This window comes from Corvus cornix, chromosome 26, assembly GCF_000738735.6.
Source record: "Corvus cornix cornix isolate S_Up_H32 chromosome 26, ASM73873v5, whole genome shotgun sequence".
Classification (NCBI taxonomy): domain Eukaryota; kingdom Metazoa; phylum Chordata; class Aves; order Passeriformes; family Corvidae; genus Corvus; species Corvus cornix.
The window spans coordinates 3,631,514-3,643,224 of NC_046354.1; the positions used below are offsets into that span (position 1 = coordinate 3,631,514).

General features: G+C 60.6%; 1 protein-coding gene across 1 annotated transcript; it reads right to left on the reverse strand.

Moving 5' to 3' along the window:
- Nucleotides 1-6,816: 6,816 nt before the first annotated feature.
- CLPS (colipase) lies at nucleotides 6,817-11,693 on the reverse strand. The gene is made up of 2 exons (XM_039565546.1): nucleotides 9,314-11,693; nucleotides 6,817-9,233 (listed from the first exon to the last, which is right to left on the reverse strand). The coding sequence occupies exons 1-2, from the start codon at nucleotides 10,022-10,024 to the stop codon at nucleotides 9,096-9,098; spliced, it is 849 nt and encodes a 282-aa protein (XP_039421480.1). The 5' UTR covers nucleotides 10,025-11,693; the 3' UTR covers nucleotides 6,817-9,095.
- Nucleotides 11,694-11,711: the final 18 nt, after the last annotated feature.

Genomic DNA, 11,711 nt, shown 5'->3' on the forward strand with positions numbered 1-11,711 from the left:
CGGTCCCGCCCCTCCCGTGTCTCATTGGCTGTGTCGCCTGCCCGTCTCGGGTTTCGTATTTCTATTGGCTGAGGTGGCAGAGATATGCAAATCAAGCGCTGTGCCCGCCTCCGGCCGCGCGGTCCCCGCGCACTCGGCGGGGTGGGACCGGCGGGGCCAGCGGACAGGGGACAGCGGAGAGGGGACAGGGGACAGCGGACAGGGGACAGGGGACTGCGGACAGGGGACAGCGGAGAGGGGACAGCGGAGAGGGGACAGGGGACAGCGGAGAGGGGACAGGGGACTGCGGACAGGGGACTGCGGACAGGGGACAGGGGACAGCGGAGAGGGGACAGGGGACAGCGGACAGGGGACAGGGGACAGCGGACAGGGGACAGCGGAGAGGGGACAGGGGACAGCGGACAGGGGACAGCGGAGAGGGGACAGGGGACTGCGGACAGGGGACAGGGGACAGCGGACAGGGGACAGCGGACAGGGGACAGCGGAGAGGGGACAGGGGACTGCGGACAGGGGACAGGGGACAGCGGACAGGGGACTGCGGACAGCGGACAGGGGACTGCGGCGGACAGGGGACAGCGGACAGGGGACAGCGGACAGGGGACTGCGGACAGGGGACTGCCCGGCCCTGGGAGGTGCCCCGCGGTGTTTGGGCCCCGGGCAATGCCCCGGGGAGTCAGCTCCACGCCGTGCTGCGAGAACAGCCCGGCCACGCGCTGTGCTCCTCAGCCCCCGGGCTGCCCCCCACCCCTTTCATGCGACCCCCGCAGGGACACCCCAGCCCCAGAGGTGTCCTGGCTGCCCCCCTGCAACGCCCCAAGGGTACCCCAACCCCTGCCGGCTCCTCCGGGTGTGTTACAGGAAACACCGCGCTGGAGAGTGAAAAATTGCCTCATGGTTGGGGACAGAGAGATGTGGGTTTGGAGGACACAGCCACTGCTGGAACACGCAGAAATGTTCCAGCTCGGAATGAAGGAAATAAGATTTTTTGTCAAGAGCTGCCCCAAAATACCCCCCGAGATAAGAAATCAGTACTTTTGCGATTAAACACCTCATCGCTGCTCATACACGTTCAGCTCGCTGCGGCTCCTGAGCCAAGAGGGGCAAAAAAAAGTTTGGGGCAGATTTAAATCGGGACATCTCCGAGTGCTTTTATAAAGTGGTCATTTTTTACCAGGTCTGTGTTGTAATGAGTGCCTGCAGCTCCCAACCTGCGCGCTGATTCCCACCTGTTGATCCGATAAAACCCTCAGGGCAAAGCTGAAGGCAGCACTGCGTTGGTGGGTGCTTTCTCACAGGTCTGCTTATTGTGCTGAGTTCGATTTCCCCAGCTGTAATTTAGACACTGATGTCACTCATCAGAAATACAGAGTGAAATTAAAGCCTACTTTAGAAAAGAAAAAAAAATTGTTTTCATGGCATTTAGTTTTTCCCTCTCTAAAATAACCCAGATGAATCTTACATTTTTTGGTTTTAAACATTTCCCTCTTGGCTTTAAATTTCCAAGAGCTTTAAATATTCATTTACAAAAAAAAAAAATTAATATTGTGGATTTGCAATATCAGGAAACCCCACAGCTTAATTCCACCAGGCCTCTGAGATAACACCAAAGCCCTGAAAAAACCCCATGGAACCAATGGCAGCAATGAGGAGGGTTCAGCCTGGTTTGTCCTTGCACTACAAAAATGGTAAATTTGTTTGTTTGTATAGAAAAAAACAACCAAAAAATACATGGGAAGAAAGCATCAGAGTTGCTTTTTTAAAGGATAAAAGACATCTTCCAAATCACTGCTATACCAGTGCCAGACCCCTCAGCTCGCTCTGCTTTCTTGGGTGGGGAGATGTCCTAAACCTTCCACTTGCCCGGTGCTGGGGTCTGCCCCGTTCACCCCCATCCCTGTAACACAACCTGGAGGAAATCTGTTCCAGAAATAATCCTGTTCGGCTTTGTGACGCCTGCCGGGGGTACTGCTTGTTCCCCCTCACCCTCCAGCTGGCCACACATGTCCTGCCCCAGCCCTGAGCCCAGCCCTGAAAGGACAGCGAGCCTTGAGGAAAGTCTGGAAGCAGGGAGCAAAGCCAAGGAACCTGCCCTGCCTCGTGCTGGCTTCCAAGCACCTTGTGTGAGGTGAGAGCAACTTTCCTGAAAGAGAGAGAAAAAAAAAATTAAAATAAAGCAGGGGATATTTTTATTCATCCTTGTCTTCTTCTAAAAATAACCAGCGTTAATCTGCCTCGAGAGCACGGGGAGGAGAGGAGTCCCTCCACCTTGGCTGCACGGTGAAGAGCCACATCACTGAACCTCCTGAGAGTGGAGGAAATGGGTTTTCTCTCGGTTCCCTTTTGTGTGTGGCAGCACAAATCGATGGTCCCGGAGCCAGGGATGCTCCCCTTCCCGGGGGGATCAAACCCATCCTTCCCCCCAGCACCCAGCTACCCATTGCCCATTTTGGGGATCAAAGCAGCTTTTTTTGCAGCCTGACAATGCCGTGGCTTCACCCATCCTCGCCCCGCGGCATGTGCACCACTCCGAGGGCCCCGTTTGTCGCTGGCACCGGGGGTTCAGCGTGGCAGGAGCCTGGTGCCGTGGTCGTGGGAAGTTGTGTGTTTACGGGAGGTGCAGCCTGTGGTTGCACAACAGGCGGCAGAGGACAGGAGAACACCGTGTCCTTGCCACTGGCTGTAGGTGCAGCTGCACTGCCACCAGGAATGGACGGACCGTGGGGACATGCGGACATGGGGAGATGGGGCAGTAGGGCAAGACCACTTGCTTGGCATGAGGACACTTGACCCCGGGGATGCAGAGCAGCTGGAAAGCCGCTTTCTGTATGAAACTCCCCCTGAAATCTTCCTGGCGGAAAGGCCGGGGGAGGGATTCTGGGTGCAGTCGTGGAATGACCGCCCAGACCCAGCCTGGGGCAATCCCTCCGGTCCCTCCCGAGGCAGCCGAAGCCTCCCCCTCTCTGCCTGGACTCACGGCTCCCACCATGACTTTTTAACAGCAGAGGGGCCAACGCATCCCCCGCACATGTGGGGACCCCCAGAGCAGTCCCTGCTCCATCACAGGCCTGATCCTGCCCTGTCCTGCAGTGTGGCCAGGGCTGTCTCTTTCCCAGTGCATTTCCAGTCCATAAATGACCAGATTGTGACCCAAACCCCGGTCCCGGTTGCTAAAAACCCCTCAAGCCAGCAGGCAGGGGCACCTCCCTCCAGAGGCTTTACTGATCCATCCCTGCGTCCCCATCTTCCTCATGCCGCTTCCTTCCAGACGCCGGGGACAGCTTTTACCGGCTGGAAGGACACAAATATTTTCCCAGATTTTTTCCCCCCGGAGGAAATGGGGGAAATCGCTGTCTTCCCCGGGTGGCAATGCGCAGCAGAGAGGTGGACAGAGCCCAGGGCTCCCCCAGCCCTGCCGGAGATCCAGCCCCACACGAGTAAGGGCAGGATGCAGCAGCGGGGCCGGAGCAGGGAGGATAAATAAAGTCCGGCTTTGCCGTCCTGGCTTGTGGCCACTTCTAACACAAAGTACATTCCGGTCTGGACGTAACGAACTGTACCAGCCTCCGCCGGGGAGGGCGGATGGCTGGGGGTGGCTGGGGCTCCCCGCCCGCCCCACTCCAGCGGGGGTGTCAGGGTGGGGGTGCGAGCTGGCACCTCTGCCCCGGGCTGGGCGCAGGGGCGACGGGGGGGCTCAATCCCGCCGAGGGCGCTCAGCAGCGAGGCTGTGCCCTGCCGTGGAGATGCTCCTGCCAGAGGGATCGGAAGCCCAAAAACTCCTGGAGATCCCCACCGGGTCCCCCAACACTTGCGGGGCGCCCAGGGAGCCGCGGGTTGGGGGCACGCCCGGCAGGGACGTGCCCAGAGCGTGACTCAGGTCAGCGCTACGGCTGCGCCCCCCGAAGCCCCGCCGGCAGCTCCCGGGGCTTCGTCCCCAATCGCAGCTTCTCCAGCCCGGGAGCCGCAGCCCGGGAGCCCGGAGGAGCCGCCGGGGCCGGACCGGGCCGTGCCCCTGCCGGGAGCTGCACCGGGCGGGCGCGGTGCCAGGCGCCCGGCGTGGGGACGCGATGTACCGGCCGCGGGAGCGCCGGGAACAGCCTGACTCAGCGCCGGGCCGGCGGGGGGGCACCCGGCCAGGGCCACCCGGGGCCCGGCGAGCAGCTGGGCCCGCTCGGGGCCCCCAGCACCACCTTCCGGCAATCCCTCCGGCACCCCCCAGGATCCCCCCCCCCCCATCATTCCTCCCGATATCGCCGCCAGCATCCCCCCTCAACATCCCCTCCACTTCCTTCCGGACATCCTCCCCAATATCCCCCCAGCATCCCCCCTGGCATTCCGCCAGTATCCCCCCAGCATCCCCCCTGCTCCCCCCAGCACCCCTCCCAATATCCCCCCCTGGTCCCCCTGGCCTCAACCCCTGCATCCCCCCAGCATCACCCCCAACACCCTTTCAGCATTCCCCAGAGTGAATCCCCATCAATGTCATGGAGGTATCCCCCAGAATCCTCCCCCTCCCACCCTCAGTCGTCAGCATTTCAGGGAATTTAATGCTAAAAATATCCACTGAGGGGGAACCCAGCTGCAGCGAGCACTTCCCCCCAGACTGGCTGTTGCAAAGCACCCAGCCTGGAGCTCTCCCCGGACTGATGCAGCCCAACATCCCTCCTTGTCCTCCCTGTATTGCACTAATTAATTCTTTCAGCAGCACAAATTATTCAGGATGAGAATTTTTTCCACTTGTGCCCTGGTGGACAACATCGGGGGGGAGGGGCTTGTGGAGGTGTGTGGGGTGCCTGGATGTCTCCCAGGGCCACTTCTGCATCCCCATGTCCCATTTGCAACCTCCACTACTGCCCCGAGCTGGGCAGTCCTCAGCCCTCGGCTGCTCTGGGGGGTCATCTTCAAGAGAACCCGCTTCCAGCCCCAAAACCAACCCTGAGGACGGAGGAAAGACTGAGATCCTCATGCCAGATTTGGGAGCCCCTGGGGCTGTTATTTGCCTAGGACAGGTCCCTGTCCTTCAGTTGGATCCTTCCCCTCTTCCAGCTACAGGGAAAAAAATCAGGGTGGGAAAACAGGAGTGTGTCTGACATTGTTCCCTCTGTCACAGGCAAAGGCAAAGCCAAAGCAGCCGTGAAAAATCATCAGCAATTGGTTTTGGCAAGAAGAGGCAAACCAGAGCTTTCCATGAAATTATTTTTTTTTTCTTTTTGCTAGAAAGGTTGCTTTTCTTCCAGAGAGAGCTTGAAGGATGGCTTCTCGCCAGCTCCATCCCAAAGCCATCTCCCTGGGACAGTGAAAACCTGGCCCAGATTTAGGAAAACCCTAAGTCACAGGATCAGGTCCCCACATCCCTGCACCCCATTGTGCCCCATGACTTGGAGCTGCCATGGGGTTTTTGCTGCTGCAGGCACAGCTTGAGGTGTCCCAGGTCAGCAGAGGGTGGTGGGGGCAGGCTGGAGCATCTCCCTGATGATTTGGGATTCCCCAAGTCCCTGATGCTGGCTGGGATGCCCCACACCCCGCAAGGATGTGCTTCATCCCTCTGGATCCTGCCTTGGCCAAGGGACACCCTGAGAGGGGCTACTGCCCTCCTGGCTGTCCTTGCCGTGTTCTGACCACCACTGCGGAGTAAAGGCTTATGAGGGGGAACAAATCCCAGAGCCAAGAGCAGGCAGGGAGCCCCAGCGGCCCCTGTGCACCCCCAAACACCTCTGTGCACTCCCGGATGCCTCTGGGCAACCCCTCAGGCACAAGCAGCCCAAGCCTGCCTCAAAGCATCCCCTGTGCCCCCCAGCCCAACCCTCAGGAGCCCCTCTGACCCTGCTGCAGGATCAGGCCCATCATCACCCCAGTCTGCAGCAAGCTGCGTGTGCTGTGTGTGGGGACATGGAATTAGGTTGTGCCCGGGGTCTTCCCCCGCTGAAATCGCTGCCCTAAGCTGGAGCTGCGGGGCTGCTGCCTGTCCTTTTCACCCTGGGGGAGAGGGGCAGCTCAGCAACCCCCCCCCCCCCCCGAAAAAATATTCTCCCCTCCTGGAGCTGGCAGCCTCTCTGCCCACAGGGTGAAGGCTGCAGGAGCAAACACCCAGCACCCTGCCCCAGACACACACAAACACTTCTGCCTTGGAGTGTTTTGCAAGGCTGGGAGTGGGGTGACTTTGCTGGGGTTGCCTGCAAAGTTGGGCGTTGAGTGGGCACCCCACTGGAGCTGCAGCGAGCTGGGGGTGCAGGGACACCCTGGAACGGGCAGAGAGGGAGTTCCAGTGCGTCTGAGCAGAAATTAAAAAGAAATGAAGAAGGAGAAAAAGAAGAAGAGGAAACGGCGGTGTTTGGGGGCAAAAAAAAGGGTTAAAGCAGCGCAGAGGAGGAGAGGTGAAGGCCGAGGGCTGGCGGAAAGGGGGGAGAGGCGGGGAGAGGTTGGGGAGCGAGAGCTCGGCTGAGTGAGAACATCCTGTACCCTCGGGTGACAACAGCCAGGGCGGGCGGGGGGGTGAGGGGGCACTCGGGTGGGGGAGATGTTTCACACCCCCCCGGCAAGCGGGGCACCCCTTGGGTGACCAGGAGGGGATGGGCTGGGACAGTGGGGGGCACTCCTGGTGATGGGGTGAGGCTGGGGAGGGTCTTGGGCTGCCCTCCGCCCCAACGTCCCTCCCGTCTCCTCTTCCTCGCTGCTTTTTAACCAAGCAGGGAGACCCCCGTGCAGAGCAGGGGAGGAGGAAGGGGCACCCCAATGCTTGTACCCCTCCTTCCCCCACGTCTCCCCACGGGGAGCCTCGCTGCAGCAGAGCCTGCCTGCGCAAGGATGCGCTGCTCGCACCGCGCTTTGCAGCTGAGGCTGCCCCCGCCCTGCTGGAGGGTCCCCCTGTCCCCAGGGCTGGCAGCACCCCACACGCGCCAGGGGCCCCTTCCTGTGTTTGTTAAGACGTCGTGAATCAGGCGTCTGGTTTTCGGTTTAAGCCAATATTTACCAGCCGAGAGCTGCCAAAATAAAGCCGCGGCTTCACCAGTAAATATAGGGCTGAGATGGGGCGGGGGGGTTATGCATCCCCTTCCTCAGCACAGCCACCCCCTTCCCACCTCTCTGGTGCCTCCATCCTCCTTCTGCCAGAGTAGGGACACCACAAAAATGGGGACACCACAAAATCCCCCCATCAAACACACCAGAGATTAGCCCAGCCTGCCCCCCACGCCAATATCACTCCCCCTCCTTCCAGGGGGACTCCCGCTGCAGAGTGTCAGGGTCGGGGGCATTTCAGGGACCCCCAAGGCTGCGCTGCCCCTGGGTAGGGGGATCGCCGCTGTGCTGCGGTCCCCGCGCTGTGGGCACGGTGCCGCTGCCCTCTGCCGGTCCCGGCACGGCCGGGGCTGGGCGTTGCTCACATCCTGCCCCTGCCGAGAACACAAAGCCCCGGACGAGGCCGGCCCTGGGCAGGCAGGGCTCTCAGGATCCCCGGTGTGTGTCCCAGCCTCTCCGGGGTGCTTCCCACTGGTGTGGAACAGCGTGTGGGGATGAGGACCCCACACAGACGGGGAGCCCAGGGACAGACCCTGTGTCCCGTGTCCCCCTCCCCTCGCTCTGCCTGGGGCTGGCTGTCTGCTGCAGGAGAGGGGCTGCTGTCCCTGCCCCCATCCCCATCTACCCCTTACCCCACACCTCATCCTGCACCAGTGAGGACATTGATCTGGTAGCCTCTTGCCAGGACCACCACGACAATGAGAACAAGACCCTCCAGACTTTCACTGCCCACTACAAGCTCAAAACTAAAATCCAGGTCAGAATTTTCTCCTCTTGCAGCTCCTCTGAGCCAGACTTGCAGGGGCCAGCAGGTCCCCACATTGCTCCCCATGTTCCCTTCAGCAATGGGGACTCCCCGAAGCTGTGCCACCCTCCCAGATGTGTCCCTGGTGTTTCTGAAGGTGCAGATGCTCAAGCTGCCAGTCACCCTTGTCCTGAAAAGAAAGTTCCCTGCAGCACCTTCTCAGCTGCCAGGGATGGCTCCCAGCCTTTGTGGCCTCCCCATCTGGTGCAGAGCCCTCGGGGCAGTGGGGAGTGGCGCTGTGGGTGCCTGGTTCTTGCTCTGCCCCAGGGATAGAAAACCATGGGGTGAAGTCTGCACTGGAGAAGCCAAGAACCTCTCCGAGGATCCCTTCATCTCCTGCTGCTTCTACTGCTCTGCCAGACAGGTACTTCCTGTTCCTCACCGTGCTGTGGTACATCTGTGCTCCCTCTCCATGCCCAAAATGCTGACCCTGAGCTGGGCATCACACCCTGCAGCCCACCCTGCCCAGGGCACAGCTCTGCTGAGGGCAGGGCTGAGGGGATTGGGACCTTGCTGCCAGCCAGGGCTGCTTCCAGCACCATCACTCTCCAGGTCCATCCCGAATTCCCAAAGCTCCTGCACATCTTGCAGCCTGAGGAGGTGCTCTACAAGATGCTGGTGGAGGTGTTGCACAAGGAGGTCCCATGACACACACAGCTGCTGCCTGCACAGGGTCCTTTGCAGGGGGGGCTCCCACTTGGCTGAGCCACATCTGCCCACCCTGAGGAGGAGGTCCAGCTCCCAGCTCGATGGTCATCCAGAGCCTGCAGTGTGGCAATACAGAGGTGGACACAACCACCAAGCACCCTGAGCACCCACAGCTTCAACACCACCTCCAAGTCCCTCTTTCCTGGCAAGAAACCCTTTCTATGGAATGTTTCCAACCAAAGCAGCCACAGCAGGAAATAAACCAAGTCAAGCACAACCCAGGCGGCTCCCTCAGATCCTGGGGCTGCTGCATCTTCCTCTCCCCAGCATCCCCTTTTTAAAACTCCCCTTGAGTAGAGCTCAGCCCATGGCTTGCTACTGGCCTAGCCCAGATTATTGTAGGATTGCACACACATATAGGTAAAGCCATCATGCCCATGTGGCTTTTTCCGGGACCTTCTGGCCCTGCCGTCCCCGTCCTGGGTCGAGTGAAAAAGCCACCTTGCAGCTTGGCAGAAGCTGCTCTTTACTCAAATTCCCCCACAGCCAGATCCAGGAATCCCTGGAGAGGGGGAGAGACACGGTGGCAGGGGCAGCACAGAGGGGCACGGGGGGGGGGGGTCTCTCTTCACCGCCGCCTGTAGGAGTCCTGGAGGTCCCTGCAGACACCGAAGTCGCTGTTGGTGATGGAGCCCACGATGGTTTTATCGGCGTCACAGGTCAAGCCTCTCTCACATGGACACTTGTAGTAGACCCCATAGATGCTCTGCAGGGAACAAGGGCACAGTGCAGTGTGGGGGACGTGCCCCCATCCCCGCCCAGCCCTGGGAGCAGGGAAGCACCTACCTTTGGGGAGCACGCCTGGAACTCAGCTGCCTGCGGAGCACATCGGGCCAGGCTGAGGCCGTTGACGCGGTGGCAGCAGCCGCTCTTGCACTGGGCACTCTGCAGGCACAGCTCCCCGATCTCCTGCAGCACAAGGCAGGGCTGAGCACCAGGTCCCTCTCTGTTCCCCTTCGATCTCCCCCTAGCTGTGAGCCCAAGGGGTTTGGGTGGGTGTTGAACACGAGCTCTGCCTTTCAGCTGAGGCTCAGCACCACTGCCCACATGCCCCAGCCTCCCTCTCTGCAGTGTTTCCTCAGTCTGGCCCAAAATACCACCCACCAAAGCGGTGTTTTTTGCTGGACTCATGGGAGTAGGGCTGAGACACCACAGGGAAGACATCTCCCTTCCCCAGTCCCTGTGAGCCACCCAGGGTGGGGGTCCTGGCTGGCTCAGGCAGCTGAGAGCTTCAGTCTGATCCCCTTTCTGTCTTTCCTGTCCCTTTATAGAGCTGATTTCCCAGGCTCCAAATTCCCTCACAACACCAGAAAACCCAGCAGACCCCTCCAACCCTCCACACACTGCGTGTCCCTTGCAGCAGCTGGAGGGTCCTGTGCCAAGGACAGGGTCTCCTCTTACCAAGTTGAAGATGAGCCCTCGCTCGTGCTGTGCCGACAGGGCTGGGGCCAGGAGCAGCAGGGCCAGGAGCAGGCAGGCAGGCAGCACGTTGGCCATGGTGGGCTCGTTTGTGGCTCTGCCACGGGGCCAGCAGGTGTTTTATAGCCGCGGTCTCCATCAGCTGACCTGGCTGCTCCTATCATACCTCAACTCGTGGCATTGGGGCACTGCTGCACTGCCCAGGGCAAGGAAACAGCGATGCCTGGGCAGCCAGTGCTTCCAGGTCCTGCTCCCAGGTGACTGTCCCCCACTGGTGATGTCAACTTGCCCTTTGGCAGCTCCTTTGGCCAAAGGGAACACAAAATGGCACTGCTGTGCTTCTCGTCCTTCCTCCTCTACTTCCCCCTGGCAGCAGAGGGTTGTGGAGCTGGAGTTCTCTGGAACGCCCTCCTTGCTGGGTGCTGCTGATGGGTTCATGGGCAAAGTGAGGGCTGGTTGCCACGGCAGGAGCTCTGCTCCTTGGGAAAGCCACCAGATCCTCCATCACTCAAACAGTGGGATCATGGACACCAAGAACCCCGCTGGAGAAAGCTCATATTGTGCAAGATAGCACAGCCCCCTGTGAGGATCCAGAGCCCACCAGGCTCCCCAGCCCAAGGGCCAGCACTTCAGCCTGCCCTGACAAATATTTGCTCTGTGTTTCAGTACTTGGGGGGTGTGGCTGATGAAAGGAAAGCAGCCCTGGGAACGGCACAGCTTTTCATGCCCACAGTGTCTTGGACATGATTAATGACCATGCAGCCCTGGCCTTTGACAGCCACAGGAGCGATGCTGAGGCTGACACTGGCTGCGGGGTGACTGTCACACACAGTCCCCACAACAGGAGCTGAACCTGTGTGGTCACTTAGGATGCAGGGCAGATGTGGCTCCTGGAGAGAGGTCCCAAGGTGGACACAAGTGTCTGCAGCCCTCTGGGGTTGCCCATGCTCCTCTGGCAGCAGGACATGGGGTCATGGGGCTTGGGCAGAGACCTGGCCCTGCCCAGGTGCTGGCTGACAACCCGGTGTGTCATGCTGGCAGGATGAGCCATTTCCCTTTCTGAAGTGGAGCCTCCCAGCCTGCAGCCCACCACCCCAATGAGGCAGCACCCTTCATACTCCCCACCAGTGTGGGAAGACCCTGGTGACACTGGCTGGGAGGGCAGAGGGGAGCAGCCGAGGGAACACAGAATTTGGGACACATCTCAGGGCACACAGCAGAGCCTGGAGGGTTCCTGGGGATCATGGCACAGCCCCTGGCACATTCTGGGGCACACGCTGGGGGTCAAGACACCTCCTGGGTCTCATCCAAACACGCATCCTGGGGGATGCGGCACATCCTGGGACACACCCAGGGGTGCACGGTGCAGCCCAGGCACATCCTGACACACATCCCGGGTGTGCATGGCACATCCCGGGGCACACAGCACGTTACTGGGGGCACGGCAGGGGACAGAGCGCACTCCTGAGGGCATTGCAGGGCACAGGGGCACTCTGGGGTACAGCCCACGAGCACAGGGTGCCTCCCAGGGCACACCATGGGGTGCACATTGGGGGTATTTGGGTTATCCCAAGGTGCGTGAAGAAAGCTAAGGGTGCATCCCGTGGGAGCATCCCAGGGACAGAGGGGCACATCCTCGGGGCTCGTTCAGGGAGCATCCAGGGAGCACATCCCGAAAGGCACCGCCCGCTTCCTCCCGCGCCCGCCCCTGCTCTTCCCGAGTCCCCCCGGCTCGGCGAGGGTGGGAGGAGGTCTCGCCACCGCC